Source organism: Camelina sativa, chromosome 14, assembly GCF_000633955.1.
Source record: "Camelina sativa cultivar DH55 chromosome 14, Cs, whole genome shotgun sequence".
NCBI classification, from domain to species: Eukaryota; Viridiplantae; Streptophyta; class Magnoliopsida; order Brassicales; family Brassicaceae; genus Camelina; species Camelina sativa.
The window spans coordinates 8662164-8682020 of record NC_025698.1 but is presented as its reverse complement, the minus strand read 5'-3'; the positions used below and the strand labels follow the sequence as shown (position 1 = coordinate 8682020).

The 19857-nt window shown below is 35.1% G+C and overlaps 4 protein-coding genes and 1 pseudogene across 5 annotated transcripts; 4 read left to right on the top strand and 1 right to left on the bottom strand.

Moving 5' to 3' along the window:
* On the top strand, nt 425-3836 carry LOC104740505 (mitogen-activated protein kinase 8). Of its 2 annotated transcripts, none has more exons than XM_019235218.1 (12): nt 425-525; nt 630-920; nt 1129-1528; nt 1627-1754; nt 1857-1916; nt 2065-2214; nt 2336-2491; nt 2587-2724; nt 2854-2927; nt 3017-3133; nt 3217-3415; nt 3529-3836. In XM_019235218.1, exons 2-12 carry the CDS (start codon nt 639-641, stop codon nt 3604-3606), a joined length of 1782 nt encoding a protein of 593 aa, XP_019090763.1. In that variant the 5' UTR covers nt 425-525; nt 630-638; the 3' UTR covers nt 3607-3836. The 2 variants fall into 2 exon arrangements, with proteins under 2 accessions (XP_019090763.1, XP_010459421.1); XM_010461119.2 differs by having other exon boundaries at nt 430-525; nt 633-920.
* Nucleotides 4873-6945, top strand: LOC104740504 (NADH dehydrogenase [ubiquinone] flavoprotein 1, mitochondrial-like). The gene is made up of 2 exons (XM_010461118.2): nt 4873-5085; nt 5463-6945. Exons 1-2 carry the CDS (start codon nt 5083-5085, stop codon nt 6918-6920), a joined length of 1461 nt encoding a protein of 486 aa, XP_010459420.1. The 5' UTR covers nt 4873-5082; the 3' UTR covers nt 6921-6945.
* On the top strand, nt 7075-7843 carry LOC104740503 (F-box protein SKP2A-like). Its single transcript, XM_010461116.2, has 2 exons — nt 7075-7223; nt 7310-7843. Exons 1-2 carry the CDS (start codon nt 7097-7099, stop codon nt 7663-7665), a joined length of 483 nt encoding a protein of 160 aa, XP_010459418.1. The 5' UTR covers nt 7075-7096; the 3' UTR covers nt 7666-7843.
* Nucleotides 11815-14279, top strand: LOC104740502 (laccase-1). The gene is made up of 5 exons (XM_010461115.2): nt 11815-12048; nt 12134-12285; nt 12396-12640; nt 12828-12956; nt 13062-14279. Exons 1-5 carry the CDS (start codon nt 11941-11943, stop codon nt 14183-14185), a joined length of 1758 nt encoding a protein of 585 aa, XP_010459417.1. The 5' UTR covers nt 11815-11940; the 3' UTR covers nt 14186-14279.
* Nucleotides 16880-18642, bottom strand: LOC104740501 (annotated as a pseudogene).

The window sequence follows — 19857 nt, the reverse complement described above, 5'->3', positions numbered from 1 at the left end:
GAGTTTCTTTGCAATGTTATTTATGGAATTGTTTTAGGGGTTAATGTTGTAAAAAAAATTAAATAATTAAAACTTAAAAACATAAACCAAAATAGACTTCAACAATGTTAATATAGATGTTAATTCGAATATTGTTGGAGGAAAACAAAACTTTTTTTGAATCTTCATCCATTAAAATTATTATTGTATGGGCTCCATATAATATACAATAAATGCATGCCCACACGGCCAAGTCCGGTTAGTAAAAACCGGTAAAATCAAACCGGGTCGTCGAAATATTATCACAAAGGTTTAAAAACTTAAAATAAAATTAATTTTGTTCGTCTCCCTCCACACTGTCTCTCTCCCAATCCAATAAGGGAAAAAATATCTGAGCATGATGGGAAAGAAAATTAAAAAAAAAACAATAAATGATAGTAATAAAATAACTGAAAATTATAATTAAAAAACAGGGGAAGAGAGAGAGGAGAAGAACATGGTCTCCAACTCCGAAGGACCAAATCGAGAAACGCGGCGAGAAATATGGTGATTTGACGAGAATCGTTTGGCTCAGAGAATTTTCGGATACCCAATTTTGTAAATTACTAATCTTTTTCTAATTTTCTTTTTCCCCTTCTTTTCTAATCTAGTAGTGGTGTATGGGTGGTGGTGGGAATCTCGTCGACGGTGTTCGTCGATGGCTTTTTAAGCGACCTTCTTCTTCTTCTTCTTCTTCTTCTTCTTCCAATAATAGCAATCACGAACAATCCATTCTCAATTCCTCTTCTTCTTCTTCTCCTTCTCCTTCTAACCCCGATCATTCCGCTTCCTCTGGAGATTTCAAAGAGTTTATTATTATTAAAGATCTCGATTTCTCTGGTCTAACTCTTATTAAGGTTCCTAAACGTAATCACTTACCTCCTATGGATCCTCACAAGAAGGTACCTTTCTTCTATTGTTCTACGTGATTGATTGATTTTGAAAATGTTGAGCCTGTTCTCTTCTGTTCTCTTAATGTTATGTGTCATTATTGCATTGGCTTCACTAAAGGATTGATTTTTTTTGGACTTCTGTGTTCCATTTGATTGAAGATCTATTAGTTTTTTGAAGTAAGAATGAATACATGAATAACTTCTTGAGGGTGTGCAGGATACTGAGTTCTTCACGGAGTATGGTGAAGCAAACAGGTATCAGATTCAAGAAGTCGTTGGGAAAGGTAGCTACGGTGTTGTGGCTTCTGCTCTTGACTCACACACTGGAGAGAGAGTTGCCATCAAGAAGATTAACGACGTGTTTGAGCATGTCTCTGATGCTACTAGGATTCTCAGAGAGATCAAATTGCTTCGGCTGCTTCGTCATCCTGATGTTGTGGAGATTAAACACATCATGCTACCTCCTTCTCGTAGAGAGTTCCGTGATATTTATGTTGTCTTCGAGTTGATGGAATCTGATCTTCATCAAGTCATCAAGGCCAACGATGATTTAACTCCTGAGCATTATCAGTTTTTCTTGTATCAGCTTCTCCGTGGTCTCAAATATGTTCACGCAGGTTATTTTTCTTGTTTTCACTCATGGTCCCTTTTTTGATCCTCATGGTCTTTTTTTTTTATATACTTTTATTGAAACACTTGAGGGTTCTGTTTGCAGCTAATGTGTTTCATCGGGATTTGAAACCAAAGAACATTCTTGCTAATGCTGATTGCAAATTGAAGATCTGTGATTTTGGTCTGGCTCGTGTTTCCTTTAACGATGCCCCAACTGCTATATTTTGGACTGTGAGTCATCTAACTCGAAGAATGCGACACCAAAAATGTTCACTAGGTTTCTTCTAACTCTTTATGTGCTTGTAAACTAAATCCCTTTATGTGTGTTTGTAGGATTATGTAGCTACTCGGTGGTATCGTGCCCCTGAACTCTGTGGATCGTTTTTCTCCAAAGTAAGAATTATTTTTTTGTTATTGTTATTTCTCTGGATCAAGAAAAGGCTTCTAGTTTTCTATATTGTAGAATATTGGTCTGTGGTTCCCTAGTGTTGATAAGACGACCAACCATCTCATGCTAAGTCTACTCTTGTTATATTTTCAGTATACCCCTGCGATTGATATCTGGAGTGTCGGTTGCATTTTTGCGGAAATGCTTTTGGGTAAGCCTTTGTTTCCCGGGAAAAACGTGGTGCACCAATTGGACCTAATGACTGACTTTCTTGGCACTCCACCTCCTGAGTCGATTTCAAGGGTTAGTCAATCAAAACATCTGTCCATAGTTTCTGTAGCAAATTTAATGTATTCCATACCATCCATAATTTGAGAGTAATCTGATTCCCTGTAATGAGTTTTGCAATCTTGAAACTCTACAGATTAGAAATGAAAAGGCGAGGAGATATCTTAGTAGCATGAGGAAAAAACAGCAAGTCCCATTCTCTCATAAGTTCCCTAAAGCTGATCCTTTGGCTCTCCGCCTTCTGGAACGCCTCCTTGCCTTTGATCCGAAAGACCGTGCATCAGCTGAAGATGTAAGTGAGAAGTAGATTTGCTTTGTTTTTCCCTTTTGTTTCTTTTACACAGACTGAAGCTCTTATATTCGTCGTTTTGATTTCCTTATTTACAGGCACTAGCTGATCCATATTTCAGTGGTTTGTCAAATTCAGAGCGTGAACCATCGACACAGCCAATTTCAAAGCTTGAATTTGACTTTGAGAGAAAGAAGTTAACAAAAGATGATGTCAGAGAATTAATTTACCGAGAGGTAACAAAAAAAAAAAAAAAAAAAAGAGAAAGAAGCCTTCTATGTACATAATCTTTGTATTCTCTAGTTTTGTTTCTATATTCTTCATCGATGCTAACAATCACGTGTCTTTGGATAACCAAAACTCAGATATTGGAATATCATCCTCAGATGTTGGAGGAATATCTTCGTGGTGGTGATCAGCTTAGCTTCATGTACCCCAGGTTAGCTAATTAACAGTTACAGAAACAATAAATCTTGAAAACAGAAAGTTATGAAATCAATAAATCTTTTTTTTTGTTGTTACACGCAGTGGTGTTGACCGATTTAAGAGGCAATTTGCGCATCTTGAAGAGAATCAAGGTAAACCAGGAGCAGCAGGAGGAGGAAGAAGTACTGCACTTCACAGACATCATGCTTCTTTGCCAAGGTAGTGTCTTTAACAGAATCTCTCTTTCTTCTCCTCTCTCTCTCTCTCTGAGAGCATTGTGCTTCTCTGTGATTGTGTTGCAGAGAGAGAGTTCCTGCTCCGAATGGTGAAACTGCAGAAGAAACCAGTGATGTTGAGAGAAGAGCAGCTGCTGCTGTGGCTTCAACCTTGGAATCTGAGGAGGCAGACAATGGAGGAGGTTACAGTGCTCGTAACCTCATGAAGAGCGCGAGCATCAGCGGTTCTAAATGCATTGGTGTCCAGTCTAAAACCGACAAAGAGGTTAGTTAGTTAATTAGTTAGTAAAGAAGGAAAGAAAGAAAAACAGAAGATCTTGAAAGGAACAGGAAGAAGAAGTTGTTGCTTACTGTTGTTCTGTTCTCTCTGTTTTGCAGGACACCATAGCTGAGGAAGAAGATGATGAAACTGTTGCAGAGCTTACTGATAGAGTTGCTTCTCTTCATAATTCTTAAAAAACAAGATTTTAGTTATTTTTGTTCTTTTCGCGAAAGTTTTCTGGTGAAAAATTGGTTTCTCCATTTTCTTCTCCCTTCTTCCACATCTATCTTCGTGGTTGGGTTTGATTGTTGTATTTAATAGTTTGGAGGTGAGAATGAAAACTTCAAATAAAGACAGCGATCTCCATGTAATTTTTTTGTTTCTCCTTTTTAAAGACTAATACTTTGAAGTTCATTTTACTGTATTTTGAAGTTCATTTTACTAATTAGTATTTTACCTAATCAATTCGTTTCAGTACTCAGTACTCACACTCAGGGACAGTTTGTGTGGTTGGTATGATCCGGTTAGCTCAAACCGGGATATTGGGTCTTTTATAATAAACCCGGAAGACATACTCGACTTCTTAAAAGTTAAAAGTGATTAAATAAAAAAAATCAGCACACATAATGACTGTGTTAGTTGGCTTTCTAATGACGAAGACTAATCTAGAGTCTATTATTATAGTCCACGGTGTCAGAACCTAAATTGTATCATTATCCGATCTGTGTAATATGATGTCCATCTGAATTACTATTGTTTTTGGATTAATCTCATAAGTCATAACGACAAAAAAGAAAATTATAATGAATAAATCATTGGTCTGGAATATAATGATTTTTTGATAATGGTATGGTCGAGTAAAGTGAGCTCTAGGGAGCTTACCCATACCCGCCCCACCACCAACTCCAAACCACAGCCTCAACAAGAAACTGCAATAAAGTTGAATGGCATTTTCCAGAACAAAGTCCATATACGCCAGATTGTTTAAGCAAATTAGGCTACACTGTTTTCTACATAATTTATTAGAAATACTAACTTAATTTGTAAATGTCCAAAAGTCAAAAATCTAACTTCTCACTTTATACTTATAATAGAATAGATATGCCGCCACACTTTGGAATTTGACTTCAAATTATGACTACAGAAGTAAAAGAAATGGATTTCATGTGAATTATATATATCGTAAAAAAACATTGTCACAAAAGTCTCTGGAGTAAGGTCATGTTTATCGGGAGTTCATAGCAAGGTTCTTAGAGTTTTTGTGACAAAAAAATAAATCAAAAACTACAAAAAAACAGAAGAGGCTCTCTTATATAATAGACTCAAATCGTTTATAAGAGACGCTACGTGTCCTTATATAGTTGGCGGACAGAATAATACAAAAGCGATTTTTTTTTTGAGACAATTAATCTCTTCTCTCTTTCTCTCTTTCTCTCTATTTCTCTCGCGATCAAAGTCTCGATCCGACAAAGAAAGGTCTGCTTTAATCGGAGGTTATAGAATTAGTGGAGTGTTGGGTCGGAGGCGATTTGAATCGGCGGATTCCAAACCCTTCCTTCTGATTCCAAATTCCTCTAAACTCGATTTATAACTCGCGTTGGTCTCAGGTGGCTTCAAGAACAAAAAGACCATTCTCTCTCTCTCTGTACGACTACTTCACGTTGTCTCCAATGGTATGTAATCTCACTTTGATGTTCTTCAATTTCATTTCTAGGTTATGTGTTTGTTTTTTTAATCTCTCTCTCTCTCTCGATCGCATTTGTTAGGGTTTTTGGAATTTGTGACGTTGATTGTATTGATTTCGTATGTAGTTGAATAATCTCAAAATGCGACATCTTCTTTCATATAGATCTAGCTGGTTGTGATTGATTGGAATTTGATTTGATCTGCCTCGAGGTTATCGTATTTTTTCAAGAGCGATTGGGTTTATTCACTTCCTTTAATTGGTTTTGTGATGTTTTGCTTTTGAACCAGAATCATGCGTTTGAGTGTTTGTTACTTTGAATTGATTTTGCAATATAACCTCTATGTTATGTGGATTTGATGATAGGCACCCGTTAGGGGGATTCTTGGTTTGCAAAGGGCAGTATCACTTTGGAAGGAGAGTAACAGATTGGCTCCAGCTTTGAGATCATTCAGCACCCAAGCTGCATCCACTTCCACCACTCCACAGCCGCCTCCACCTCCTCCGCCTCCGGAAAAGACTCATTTCGGTGGTCTCAAGGATGAAGATCGGATTTTTACCAATCTCTATGGTCTACATGACCCATTTCTCAAAGGCGCGATGAAGAGAGGTGATTGGCATAGGACCAAAGATTTGGTGCTCAAGGGTACTGATTGGATTGTCAATGAAATGAAGAAGTCTGGTCTTCGTGGACGTGGTGGTGCTGGTTTCCCTTCTGGCCTTAAGTGGTCTTTTATGCCTAAAGTATCTGATGGCCGTCCTTCCTATTTGGTTGTGAATGCTGATGAGAGTGAGCCTGGAACTTGTAAAGATAGGGAGATCATGCGTCATGACCCTCACAAATTGTTGGAAGGGTGTTTGATTGCTGGTGTTGGAATGAGAGCTAGTGCAGCGTACATTTACATCAGGGGTGAATATGTAAATGAACGTTTGAATCTAGAGAAGGCTAGAAGAGAAGCATATGCGGCTGGTCTCTTGGGGAAGAATGCATGTGGTTCTGGCTATGATTTTGATGTTTATATCCACTTTGGTGCTGGTGCATACATTTGTGGTGAAGAGACCGCGCTTCTTGAGAGCCTTGAAGGGAAGCAAGGAAACCCTGGGTTGAAGCCTCCGTTCCCTGCTAACGCTGGTTTATATGGCTGTCCCACAACTGTTACCAATGTGGAAACAGTGGCTGTTTCGCCTACCATTTTAAGGCGTGGACCTGAGTGGTTTTCTAGTTTCGGTAGGAAGAATAACGCGGGGACAAAGCTGTTTTGTATATCGGGCCATGTAAACAAGCCATGCACGGTCGAAGAGGAGATGAGTATACCTCTCAAGGAACTGATTGAGAGGCATTGTGGAGGTGTTAGAGGTGGATGGGACAATCTACTTGCTATCATCCCTGGTGGCTCATCCGTTCCTCTGATTCCTAAGAACGTTTGCGAGGATGTGCTGATGGATTTTGATGCGCTCAAGGCTGTCCAATCAGGGTTAGGAACTGCAGCAGTCATTGTGATGGATAAGTCAACCGATGTTGTGGATGCAATTGCAAGGCTCTCTTACTTCTACAAGCATGAAAGCTGTGGGCAGTGCACTCCTTGCAGAGAGGGAACAGGTTGGCTTTGGATGATCATGGAGAGAATGAAAGTTGGTAATGCAAAGCTGGAAGAAATTGATATGCTCCAGGAGGTAACCAAACAGATCGAAGGACACACAATCTGTGCATTGGGTGATGCAGCTGCATGGCCTGTGCAAGGTCTGATAAGGCACTTTAGGCCAGAGCTCGAGAGAAGGATCAGGGAACGCGCTGAAAGGGAATTGCTACAGGTTGCTGCTTAAGTACCTCGTTAACCAGAGGTTTGCATCTCCAATCCTTGTTGATCCTTCTTCCTCTCTTTTAATCTTCTGTTGCAACCTTGAAAGCGTAGATCTAGATTTTAAGCATTCTTAGTTGATTCTTCTGTTGCAACCTTCATGGTCTGATACTTTTGAAACTTTTTATTTCAAGCAGGCAGATGATTCTGGTGTTGAGGACAAGTCTCACACAAATAGTGTCATCTGTTGAGATGGATTCGATGAGTTTAGCTTATGGCTGTCCTGATCTCAGAACTCTTGATCTTTGTGGCTGTGTATTAATTACAGGTAAACCTTTCAACTTTACGAAACCCGAATCAAAGCTTCTGATTTCTGCTCTTAAACATTTGTTGTTGTTTTTGTTGTTGTTGCAGATGAGAGTGTTGTGGCTTTGGCAAACCGGTGTGTACACTTGAGGTCATTGGGGTTATACTACTGCAGAAACATTACAGACAGAGCGATGTACTCATTGGTTCAAGCGGTATGCGATACATTCCCAGCACTCCACACTTGTTCAGGCAGGCATTCACTTGTCATGAGTGGTTGTCTCCATTTACAATCAGTTCACTGTGCATGCATCCTCCAATCTCACGAAACACACACCGCTTTCCCTCACCGGCTCATTGAACCGGTGTGTAAGCCAGAAGGTCTTCTCTTTGGTATATGTGTACACATAAAAAAGCCTATGGTGTTAATAAAAACTTCTTTGAGTTTACTTCTTGTCTTTTGATGCAAAATCTCAAGATTTTAACATTATATACATTATATCAATCTTGTAAATGATTGCCAAATACTTATATCTAACAATTTGTTAAGCTTGGTCCAACAATCACACCATCATTAAAGCTTGCAAGATGATTTGGTTGAGAATATTTAAGCAAAATTTGAAGCAAATCAGTATTAAAATTAATTATTTTCTCCATTTATGAATTGCACTTCTATTGTAATATGTATTAATGTTTTTATTATGTTTTGTATATTCTAAAATTAGTTAAATGCAATATTTTCTAATTTTATAAAATCTTAAATGTTTACACATTTATACCACTTTTATTCTATTTAAAATTTTAAAATTTTTAAAAACAATAATTTAAAAAATAAGAGACCCAAAATAAGAACCTACCAATAAAAAAGAAAATTTTATCTAAGAGATCATGGGTTCTTATATTCCAAACAGTACACAATTAATTCATAAAAAATTTAAGAACTCCCCTTATATGAACCCCCAATAAATATGCTCTAATATCAGTCATTTTATAGGAATAATTAACACACTTTTTAAAAAAGTTAAAATTTTATATTAAAAAGTTATATTAGTTCGTTTCGAATGGCCAGTGACTGAAATTGTGGGGTTAAGGTTAAACTAGTTAATAATACTGAAACAGTGAGAGAAAACATTCTAAACTAGCAGTTCAAAAATTACATATTTTTCTGTTTTCATATAATACAGTTTGGATTATATTTACATTTTCAAAATTCATTGTTCAAAGTAGCTAGACATTCAAAAATATTGAACGCTTGAATAGCTTTTTTAACAGTTATGATTTATGAATTGCGGTTATCATGTTGAACTTCACAATTTCACATACAATTTTATTTTCTTTTATTTTTTACTCCTTCATAACATCGGGTTGTAATTTCTTTCCGATTTCACAAGGATAATTTATAACTTTAAACCCATGTTAAATTGTTATATATTTTTTTTCTCAGATTTATGAGTTGTGTTCTGTAGTATGTATTCATCTGCTTTCTATTAAATTTAAAACAATTCGCAATTTAGTCGTATTATTTGTTCTCTTCGATGGCTCGCACCAACCCACCGATCACATCACTTTATCGACAATAAAGTTTTAATGATTTTCCAAAAAAAAAAATACTTTTTAAAAGTATTTTTTATCATCATAGTCTCATAGATATATATACCAGTAACGTGGAGTTAATTATATTCTCAAGAAAAAGTCTAACGTCATTCTTATAGTACCCCTTTATTAAAAATTATAGTATCCTAATAAAAACCTCAATTTACACTCTTGTCACTTGATTATTGGATTGTTTTAAACAAAATCAAATTTAATTAAATAACAAAATTTTATTTAAATTGTTAGTATTTGTTGTTAACCGATGGAGATGCACCATTGCAACATAATGTTGCAGCAACATACGGCAACTCTCTCACAACCAAAAAAAACTCAATAATTCTCATGATGACCCTTGAACCCAAATAAAGAGATTTTGGGTTTATTTCTAACTTTGAAACACTTTCTAATCGTTATACAAGACGGTTAAAAAAAAAATTGTACACGTTTTACATGTGTGAATTTAATTTTACCCCACAAATCAGTTTCTAGTAAGAAAAATTTTTGGATTCCTCGTTTACCTCTTCTTAGTTAACCAATCAAAATACAATAATATGTCATGTCATATTAAAAAAAATCAAAATTAAAATCAAAGGACAAAGCAAATTATTTAGTTTTTTTTATTAAGGAAATTATGTCGGTTTGGGTTTATAAAAGAAGATTATGATTTAAATTATAATTTTTAAAGTTATATGTTGGTTTGGGTTTATAAAAGAATGTTTAAGATTTAGATTTTATAATTAAACAAAATTATATGTCGGTTTGGGTTTACAAAAGAGTGGTTAGGACTTAGATTTTACAATTAAACAAAGTTATATGTAGTTTTGGGTTTACAAAAGAGTGGTTAGAGTTTAGATTTTACAATTAAACAAAATTACATGTCGGTTTGGATTTATAAAATAGTGTTTAGGATTTAGATTTTACAATTAAACAAAATTATATATAGGTTTGGGTTTATAAAAGGAAAATTTTTTGGGTTCACCCATAGAGGTGAACAACTCTCATTCACCCCATCTTAATTAACCAATAAAATACAACAATATGTCATGTCATATCATATTTTTTAAAAATCAAAATTAAAATAAAAGGACAACACAAATTAAGGAAACAAATTATGTAGATCTTTTATCAAGAAAATTATGTCGATTTGAGTTTATAAAAGAAGATTAGGATTTAAATTTATAATGTTTAAAACTATATGTCGGTTTGAGTTTATAAAAGAATGGGTAGGATTTAGATTTTATAATTAAACAAAATTATATGTCGGTTTGGGTTTACAAAAGAGTGGTTAAGGTTTAGATTTTACAATTAAACGAAATTATATATCGGTTTGGGTTTACAAAAGAGTGGTTAAGATTTAGATTTTACAATTAAACAAAATTATATGTCGGTTTGGATTTATAAAGAGTATTTAGGGTTTAGATTTTACAATCAAACAAAATTATATATCGGTTTGAGTTTATAAAAGAGTGGATAAAATTTAGATTTTACAATTAAACAAAATTATATGTCAGTTTGGGTTTGTAAAAAATAGTTAATTTAATTGCCAAAATTAATAATTTTAAAATTGATTAATTTACAGAATTTGTTTGCTTAGTTAAGATTTGTTTTTTTTTTTAATTTAAAAAGGGTAAATGAAAGATCACCTGTAGGTAAACCCAAGAATTGTCCTTCTACTGAAGACTAAAAAGTAGACATAACTTTTTACGTAACCAAAGTTCACACATGCATGTGCTTCTTTTTCAGAAGGATTGACCACCGTGGATATGTTCCACTTGTGAAGTGTCGGACTGTATACTGTAAACAGAAAAATATCGAAAATGAAATTGTTTTTCAGCCGTTCAACTTCAAGTATTCATAGTTGAGATTTCCATATGTTGGAACATGAACTAAGTTATCTTCCTTCTTCTATATTCACCGAGAATTATGGACCTTTAATTAGTTGGTCCTGTTTTATATTACCTTTTGTATTACATTTGTTAGTGCTATCCATTTTCGTTAGATCAAATTGTTATTTTTAGTCGAAGACCGACACGTGACGACTAAGATATCAAGTCTTATAGTCATCTTAATTAATCAACTATCAAATGTGACAAAAAGAGGAATCGAGTGTGTTTACAAAAATGAGCAAGTTGTTGATACAAGAGGTATCGGCGGCCCGATACATATATAAATCGAGGGAAGTTTGGTGATAAAGAGATGATTGGGTACTGAAATTGAGAAGCCGATGTAGCTGAGATATGAGGTCCCCTGAGAAGAGAAATTAAGAATTATAATAAGAAAGTAATACATAGTAGCTAGAACTATTTGAGACCAGGAATTCAAGCTTTACAAAGAAAAAAAAATCTTCTTCAACAAAAAAAAAGAAGAAAAAGAAAGTAGGGTATACATAAAGAAAAACTTTAATTCAACACAAGAGGGCAAGTAGCTTTTAGACAAATGAGTATGGTCAACTGATGTTGATTTATCTTTCTCTCTTTTCTTTTTCTTGTCTTTTTTGTTGTTAAAGAGTTCAATTGGTTGTAGGATGTCACGTACGTGGTGGTCTTATGGATGATGGGGAAAATAACTAAATCGGCCTGTACGTAGTAGAGAGATTCATATAAAGCTAAAGCTGAAGATAATTAATACGATCAAAATTTATAAAATTAGTCGTTACAAAAAAAATGTTCGGACTTCGGACTAATAGATAAAAAAGTTAGTTAACTAGTTATGACTTAAAAACAAGAAAAAGGCTTCGTTTATAAGATAATCGTTTTAGTGGTTTTATATTATTTAGAAGCAGTGAATTAAATCCATTTGAGATGAGACTATACGAGAGATTTGAAATCTTCAAAAATATATAAACTAACTGGCTCACTTTTTCGTACGTGGTACACTCACCTACCGATCCAATAATGCAAGAAAACTTAACGGTTATTATTCATCTCCTTTTTTATCCTTGCAAGACGATATTTTTTGGGGAGAAAGATAAAATGGNNNGGGGGGGGGGTGTCTTAAAAAAGTATAGGTACTTTGACAGAATTATGTATTAAAAGTAGAAAGCAAATTAACCCCAATGTGATCCTATATAAAGAACCTCCACAACAGCTAACTTGATCAATAATCATAGCTAAGTAAAACAAAGAAGCTAGATCAGTATTCTATAAATGAAAATGGAGAATTTAGGGTTTCTAATGATTTCGACCTTTTTGCTTCTATTTGCAACTCTTCTCCCTCATTCTTCGGCTTCAACCATCCGCCGATTTCACTTCAATGTAAGCAATTTTAGTTTCACTCAGTTTCATGTTTTTGGCACCTACACTTTATTTTTGTTAATCTTTTTTTTTTTTTGGTTTTTAGGTCGAATGGAAGAAAGTAACTCGATTGTGCCACACGAAACAACTTTTAACGGTGAACGGACAATATCCAGGACCGACGGTGGCGGTACACGAAGGTGACACCGTAGAAATCAAAGTGACTAACCGGATCGCTCAAAATACAACTATTCATTGGTAAAAATTAATATAACAACAACATTTCATGAATGGACAACTTAAACACTTACTTCTTTCTGTGAGTTCATACATTTATCGATTGATTTGGGGTTTGTGATTGCGAGTAGGCATGGTTTAAGGCAATATCGGACCGGTTGGGCAGATGGACCTGCTTACATAACGCAGTGTCCGATAAGATGGAAACAATCATATACGTATAGATTCAAAGTGGAAGATCAAAGAGGCACACTCCTTTGGCATGCTCATCACTCATGGCAACGCGCCTCTGTCTACGGTGCTTTCATCGTCTATCCACGGAAGCCTTATCCCTTTTCCGGCAGCCACATCCAATCCGAAATTCCCATTATACTCGGTACAATATATTTATAACTTTAATTTTCTTAATTTGTCTTTTCTTTTCCATTAAAATATCGTACATGTCAAAAGTCCAGTTCAGACGAAGTGAAAAACAAAACTATGCCAATAGAATGATCTTTAAACTAATATATTATTTATTGCACACGATGTAAAATGATAAATATGTGAAAATGTTGTTGTAGGTGAATGGTGGAATGATGACGTCGACAAAGTGGAGAAGGAAATGATCATGACCGGAGGTGGGGCTAAACCTTCCGACGCTTACACCCTTAACGGGCTTCCCGGCCCACTTTATCCTTGTTCTACTAAAGGTCCAACAATTTGTTCTCTTAACCGATGATTTTAAAATTCCGATTCGGATACGTTCAGTTCCGGTCCATTTCGGTTCGTTTCTCACTGATTATGATTGTGCGCAGATACTTTCACGGCGACCGTAGACGCCGGAAAAACCTACATCCTCCGCATCATCAACGCAGCTCTAAACAGCGAGCTCTTCTTCGCTGTATCGAATCACACACTAACCGTCGTCGAGGTCGACGCGGTTTACACCAAACCGGTTGAAACCAAAGCAATCATGATCGCTCCGGGTCAAACCACCACCCTCTTTCTCCGCACCAACCAACTCTCCGGCGGAGAGTTTCTCATCGCCGCGACTCCTTACGTCACTTCCGTCTTCACATTCAACAACTCAACCACCGTCGGCTTCCTCCGTTACAGCGGCAAAACCAAACCGGAAAAAAATTCCGAAATCACACGGCGGAGACGGCGATTAACGGCTATGTCGACGGTCGTCGCGGCTCTCCCAAACATGCTGGACACGAAATTCGCGACTAATTTCTCCGATAACATCAAGAGCCTCGGATCGGAGGAGTATCCATGTAAAGTCCCGACGAAGATCGACAAGCGCGTGATCACAACGATCAGTCTCAATCTCCAGAACTGTCCGTTAAATCAGACCTGCGGAGGTTACGCCGGGAAGAGATTCTTCGCATCTATGAACAACGTCTCCTTCGTTCGACCTCCGATCTCGATCCTCCAGAGCTACTACAAAAAACAGAGCAAAGGAGTGTTCTCACTCGATTTCCCTGAGAATCCGCCGAACAGATTCGATTTCACGGGAGTGGATCCGGTATCGGAGAACATGAACACCGAGTTCGGGACGGAGCTATTCGAAGTGGAGTTCGGGACGAGGTTAGAGATCGTGTTTCAGGGGACGAGCTTCTTGAACGTCGAGAACCATCCGTTACATTTACACGGACACAACTTCTTCGTAGTGGGAAGAGGATTCGGGAATTTCGACCCGGAGAAGGATCCGAAAAGGTATAATCTGGTGGATCCGCCGGAGAGGAACACTTACGCGGTGCCGACGGGAGGATGGGCGGCGATTAGGATCAATGCGGATAACCCAGGAGTTTGGTTTATTCACTGTCATCTCGAACAACATACTTCTTGGGGATTAGCTATGGGTTTTATCGTTAAGGATGGACCTCTTCCTTCACAGACTCTGCTTCCTCCCCCTCATGATCTTCCTCAGTGTTAAACAAAGTAGTGTTCATCATATGTGTTTTTGTTTTGATTTTTGAGTGTTTAATATGTTTAAAAACTATTATCCCCAGTATAATAAAACGGAAATAGACCACATTTTTTTGTAGACTATATAATAGATATATTTATGATTTTTTGGTTATAAACTTGTGACATAGATGTATCATAATATACGGGTTAGTCTGATTTTTGGTAAGTAAGTATAGTATGGATTTAGTTAATTATAGTAACATATAAATCAATTATAAGTAACATTTAAAAAATAAGGAAATCTTTCAACCTAATTAAAACAAAAATATGTGATTCTTCTTTCATATTTATTTTATTTTATATTTAAATTATTTGAATTTATATCTAATATATTTAGTTAATAAAATTTATGATTTTTTTCTGCATATGATGTAATTTAAATTTTTTTTAAACAGACATATATTGCTCAACTGATGAATAAAAAAAATATACAAAATGCCCTACATCACCTAAAAAAACTAGGCAAAGATTCAAAGTCATATTAATAAAAAAGAGACCAAAATGATTCTGAATACAAATGAGCAGAAACCTTGATTTATCATGCAATGAAATTAAAAAATTTATGCATTTTATTATGGTTCTTTATTTTAAAGAATTTCAACTTTTAATAACTTTTTAATTTTTTTAAAGATTATTAATATTTCAATTATTTAAACATTTATCTTTTTATAAAATGTTTAAGATATGAATAATATTTAAACTTTATAAGAAGTTCAAATATTATAAGTATTTCAATTTCTAAAATAATAAAATTTATTCAAACATTTTCATTTTTAATAAAATATACGAATTAAAATATCACGTGACGGGTTATATGGCAGGACATGTTTGAGTTGATTTTAATAGAAAATTAAAATGTCATTAATTCGGTGCTATACGGGTAAAATATCATCTCATTATTTTGTGAACTTTTTAAAAACTTTAAAGATTATTAAAATTTCAATTATTAAAATAGTTAATTTTTATAACTGTTTAAGATATTAATAATATTTAAACTTTATAAGAAGTTCAAATATTATAAGTAGTTCAATTTCTATAAAAAAAAAGAAACTTTATTAAAACATTTTAAAAATATATTTAGACTCTTATGAAGTTTTTTCTGCGGTGTACAACGAATTAAAATATCACACGACGGGTTATATGACTAGACATGTTTGAGTAGATATTAATAGAAACTTAAAATGTCATTAATTCGGTGCTACATGGATAAAATATCGTCTCATTATTTTGTTAACAATATAAATATTAGATTAACAGACATATCTAATTAAATCAATTAATTAATATTGTAACAAAATAATTAATATGCGATATAGTGTAGGTTAACTCATATAATTAACAATAAAAATACAATATATAATTTTAAAAACTAAACAAATCAAATAAAATTAACAAACAAAAATTAATATTTTTATCAAATAACTTAAACTGAAGTGTACCGCAGGTCAAAATCTTGATCTACTAGAATAGATCTTACAAAATAGATGTTATTTTTGTAAGTTATATTCAACATATGATTTCATGGCATAGTGTTTGAGCAAAAAAAAAATAAAACAAATAAAACAATTATAAATATAACACTTTAAATAAAAATTACAATATAAATAAAATAAATATTAAACCGTGCTAGAGCACGGGTCCAATTCTAGTTATGTTTTAAAAGGCTAGGATTGGTGTACAACAACATATGCAGTCTACTCAGGCAATGACACTAGTAGCTGACATGCTATGTGTCAGTTAAGATCTTTATTACTAACGCAATTGTTTGGCATTGAATGCTTGGTTGGTTTTACTTGTGACGACTGACGAGACTATTTAGCATAACGGTGTTTGAGACGGGTTCTGTCCTTCTTACTTCCCAAGGAATATATTCTCCTAGATTGTCTACAGAGCTGTGCTTAAGTAGTGTCTCTTCCTCGGTTGACATGGATTAAGAGTGAAGACTTATGATAATAATGGACCGGCTTGCATAACACAATATCCAATAAGATCGAAACTATCACATATACATATAGATTCATAGTGGAGGATCAAAAAGACACATACCATGGGCATGGTCATCACTTACCATCTATCTGGGGAAGCCGTACCCACTCTATGACGACCGCAATCTCAAATTCTCATTTTAATTCGTATAAAATAAATATAACACTATAGATTATTTAATTTTCGTTTCAATTTCCGTTCAAATCTAGTAAAGAACTATTTATGAATTATACAGTAGTTGAGTATCAATATCATCATCGATCATTTTAAAATTATACCTAAATTCCATCTTAATTAAAGGTACTCGCGTAGTACTGTACGAGTCATGAAATGTCAATCTTCCTATATATATATTACATGTGGATGGAACGATTGATTGATCTAGTAAATTTCGATTTAACAACAACAAAAAAACTTCCCCGATACTTTGTTTATCTCGATTTCTGATTGTGTTGTGTGTGATTGAGCGTTTAGTTTGGTGAGTGGGTTAATCCGGCTCGTAGGGAGATTCGTTAACTTGTTAATTAGTTAATTAAGACATTTGTCAATATGAGCTTTAATTAGGTTAACAGTCTCGTCAGTCGTCAAAAGAATGTAAATATCATTTCAAGAAATGAAAGTTATGGTTAACAGTCTTAAAGATATGCTACAAACGACATATATCTCTAAAAGGTTTTAAACGATCGGGAGTAAACCTTCAAATAGCTTTAAGTTAACATGCATCTTTCTTTCTTTTTCGTCAACAAGTTGGCATGGAACTTACATCATTGTAAACGACAAATTATTTATGAATAACAGACAAAGAAAAAAAGAAGGAAAAACATTAGAAGTATAGTCGTCTTTAACCATCAGTTGTGATGCTGGAATTATTTGGTTGCCAATACTCACGCATAGGCTCGTTAAAAGGATAAACAATGAGCTCAAGAAGGGTCATCGGCTGAACGACGTTAGTGTCCGCCCCAAAGATAAGATGCGCAAATTCTTCTTGTGCCTTCTCTGTGTTGTGACGTCCGTCGAAGAAGAAATAAGCCCTTTGGTACTCACATAGCTCCGACCGCACGTTTCCCATACCACAGCCGTACGCATCGTGCGTTCCCACACCACAACATGACGTGTTTGACACATAAAACCCTGCTTAATTATAGTGTTTATATACTCCATTAGTTTGATATATGGAACAAGTTGTACTACATGGTTTTGACCTATATTTGTTTGTCCGATTTTATTTGTTTTCTTAAGTTTACAACCAAATAAAATCAATTGTCGTAACTGTATAGTTTTGGCTGGATGACAAGATGACTTACTGTAGTTGAGATTCCTACGTGTCCGACGTAGAACGGCGTTGTAGAAATCGAAGATGGTGAATTGTAATAGCAAGGTCGTTCAACATTGGACCAATCTTCTCATTGTGTTGTTTGGCCAGATTGTTGAGCGGCTCGTAACACTCGCTGCCTGTCTTATATTCTTGTCTCGATATTGGTAGGCAACCCAATGGTGCTAACAATTGAATGGCAAATTTACTCGCTTTTAAAGAGTATAGGAACTGCAAATATTACAAGTGTTAATTTATATCGTGAATGTATAAATTTAACGTGTAATCATATATATCAACAACGTACGTGCGTTCATGTCCTTCTTCAATTGATTAATAGTGGAAATGACAAAAGCTTGCTGAGCAGAGGCGTCTGCATTGGGTTTGCTCTTGGTAAAGTTTAAGTAATCTTCTGTACCAATGTAAATCATAAACAATGACTTTCCAATGAAATCGTCCGTCCAGTTTGATTTCATACTTCTAAATTTATCCACTTGTTGAGTTAGTGTCATCTACATATATACGTACAAATATATACTTGTAAGAAAATTTAAATTACTAATAAATGTTTCGAAAGGAAATTAATTAAATGAGGGCTTACGAATGTTCCGGGAAGAATAGAAGCATCGGCGACACACTCGACAGCAAAACTGGCTCCACGTGAAATATCAACGCCAGATTTAAACGCTGGTGGGATCTCTTTCGTAATGCCCATGAATTCAGCTATATCACCAAATTTATTTATTTTTATTTTATTTTATTTTATAGAGAAAGATATATATATATAGTTAGTAAGCATTGAGTTCTCAATAATATACAAACTAGCTACAAGTATGTAAGTGTAATGTACCGATAAAGTCAGGGACAATGTTGCCGTCAGAAAACTTGCCATTAGGGTCATCTCGGGATTTTCCATACGGCCATTTGCTTTGGGGAGGATTTTGGTTTTCGGTGAGAAACAATTTGTTTCCAGCGTCAAAGTAGGAGTCTCCGAAAGTGAACAGTCCTACCCCGGAATACCCTCGCCGCGGTTGGTAGCAACAATAACCTGATTATGGAAGATGGTTAGTACCAATAATGCCCCAAGAAGAGTGACCAGATTACAGTTCCCTGTCATTGTAGCTTATTAGTATATGCGATAGATGAAGATGACACTGGACTTGTTAATATATACGAGTTCTTATAATCTAGTGATTGGTTGCACAAAAAAAACAAATCTAGTGATTGTTGTTAAAGAGCATGAACATATTTTACGCCTTCAATTAGTCCTTTTGAAAAGAAGCTTTAGTGGCGTGTTTGCTTTAACCTCCTGATTATTCGACGCGGTTGGTTGCAAATTGTTTGTATATGAGATCCGAACCAAATATTTATTATAAATAAAACTAATTGGCATGATCAGTACGGCTTCCTTTGAATAGTGTTAAACCAAACTGATATTTAAAAGTAGTGGTTTTTAAACACGAAGGCACTTTAAGGGTGTGGTTTTTCACACGATCCATGACATAAGCAGGAGTAACATTCGATTCCTGTTTCAATCATCTTCTATTTCTTTCAAAGAAAATAAACTATACATAACTGATGCTTTCAATGTAAATAAGTATTTTGGTTGAATATTATTACATTCAACTAAAAAAAAAAAATCAAGTGATTGTTTTTGAATAGATGGTTTTGGTTTTGGCGCAATCGTGGTTTAATGTCGTTTTGTTACAAGAACTTCTTCTCTATTCAAGACGTGGCTTATGGAGACATTGCTTCTTGAACAATAATTATGGCATTCGCTGCAGCTTCTTCTCTAAGATGTGAGAGTTCGTGTATATGCATAATGTAATTGACAGAGTTAGTAGAATTTAATTTGGGCAAGATTGAACGAGATTAGGTTTCCAATACTCTATTTTTATTTTGTTCTAATAAATGTGAGTCTCTCTACTCCTTCTGCGATATGTTGTCTCGATGCGATCATCCCAACAGATTTTCTTTATTCTTACTTGTGAGTTGTGTGTGACCGTGTACATGAGCTCCAAAAACCTATAGTATATGATTTTAATAAGAGTTACCACCAGTAGAAATTAGTTTACCAATCGAGTACCACAAGGAACTTCCACGTGTAGAGGATGATCCTTCCTAACCGACGGCAGAAATGATGTCACGTGGCACGATGAACAAAAGGGATCGTGGGTAACAGCTGAGACGTAGATACGACACGTATCATAATTGTGGATGCAAAAGAGTTTGAAATGGCCTATGCATGGCCTATAGGTTACACTAATCCGACCAAATCCTTCTTTTAACCTTTTCCTTCAGTTTCTTCTTCCTCTCTAGCTCGCTCATTATAACCAAGG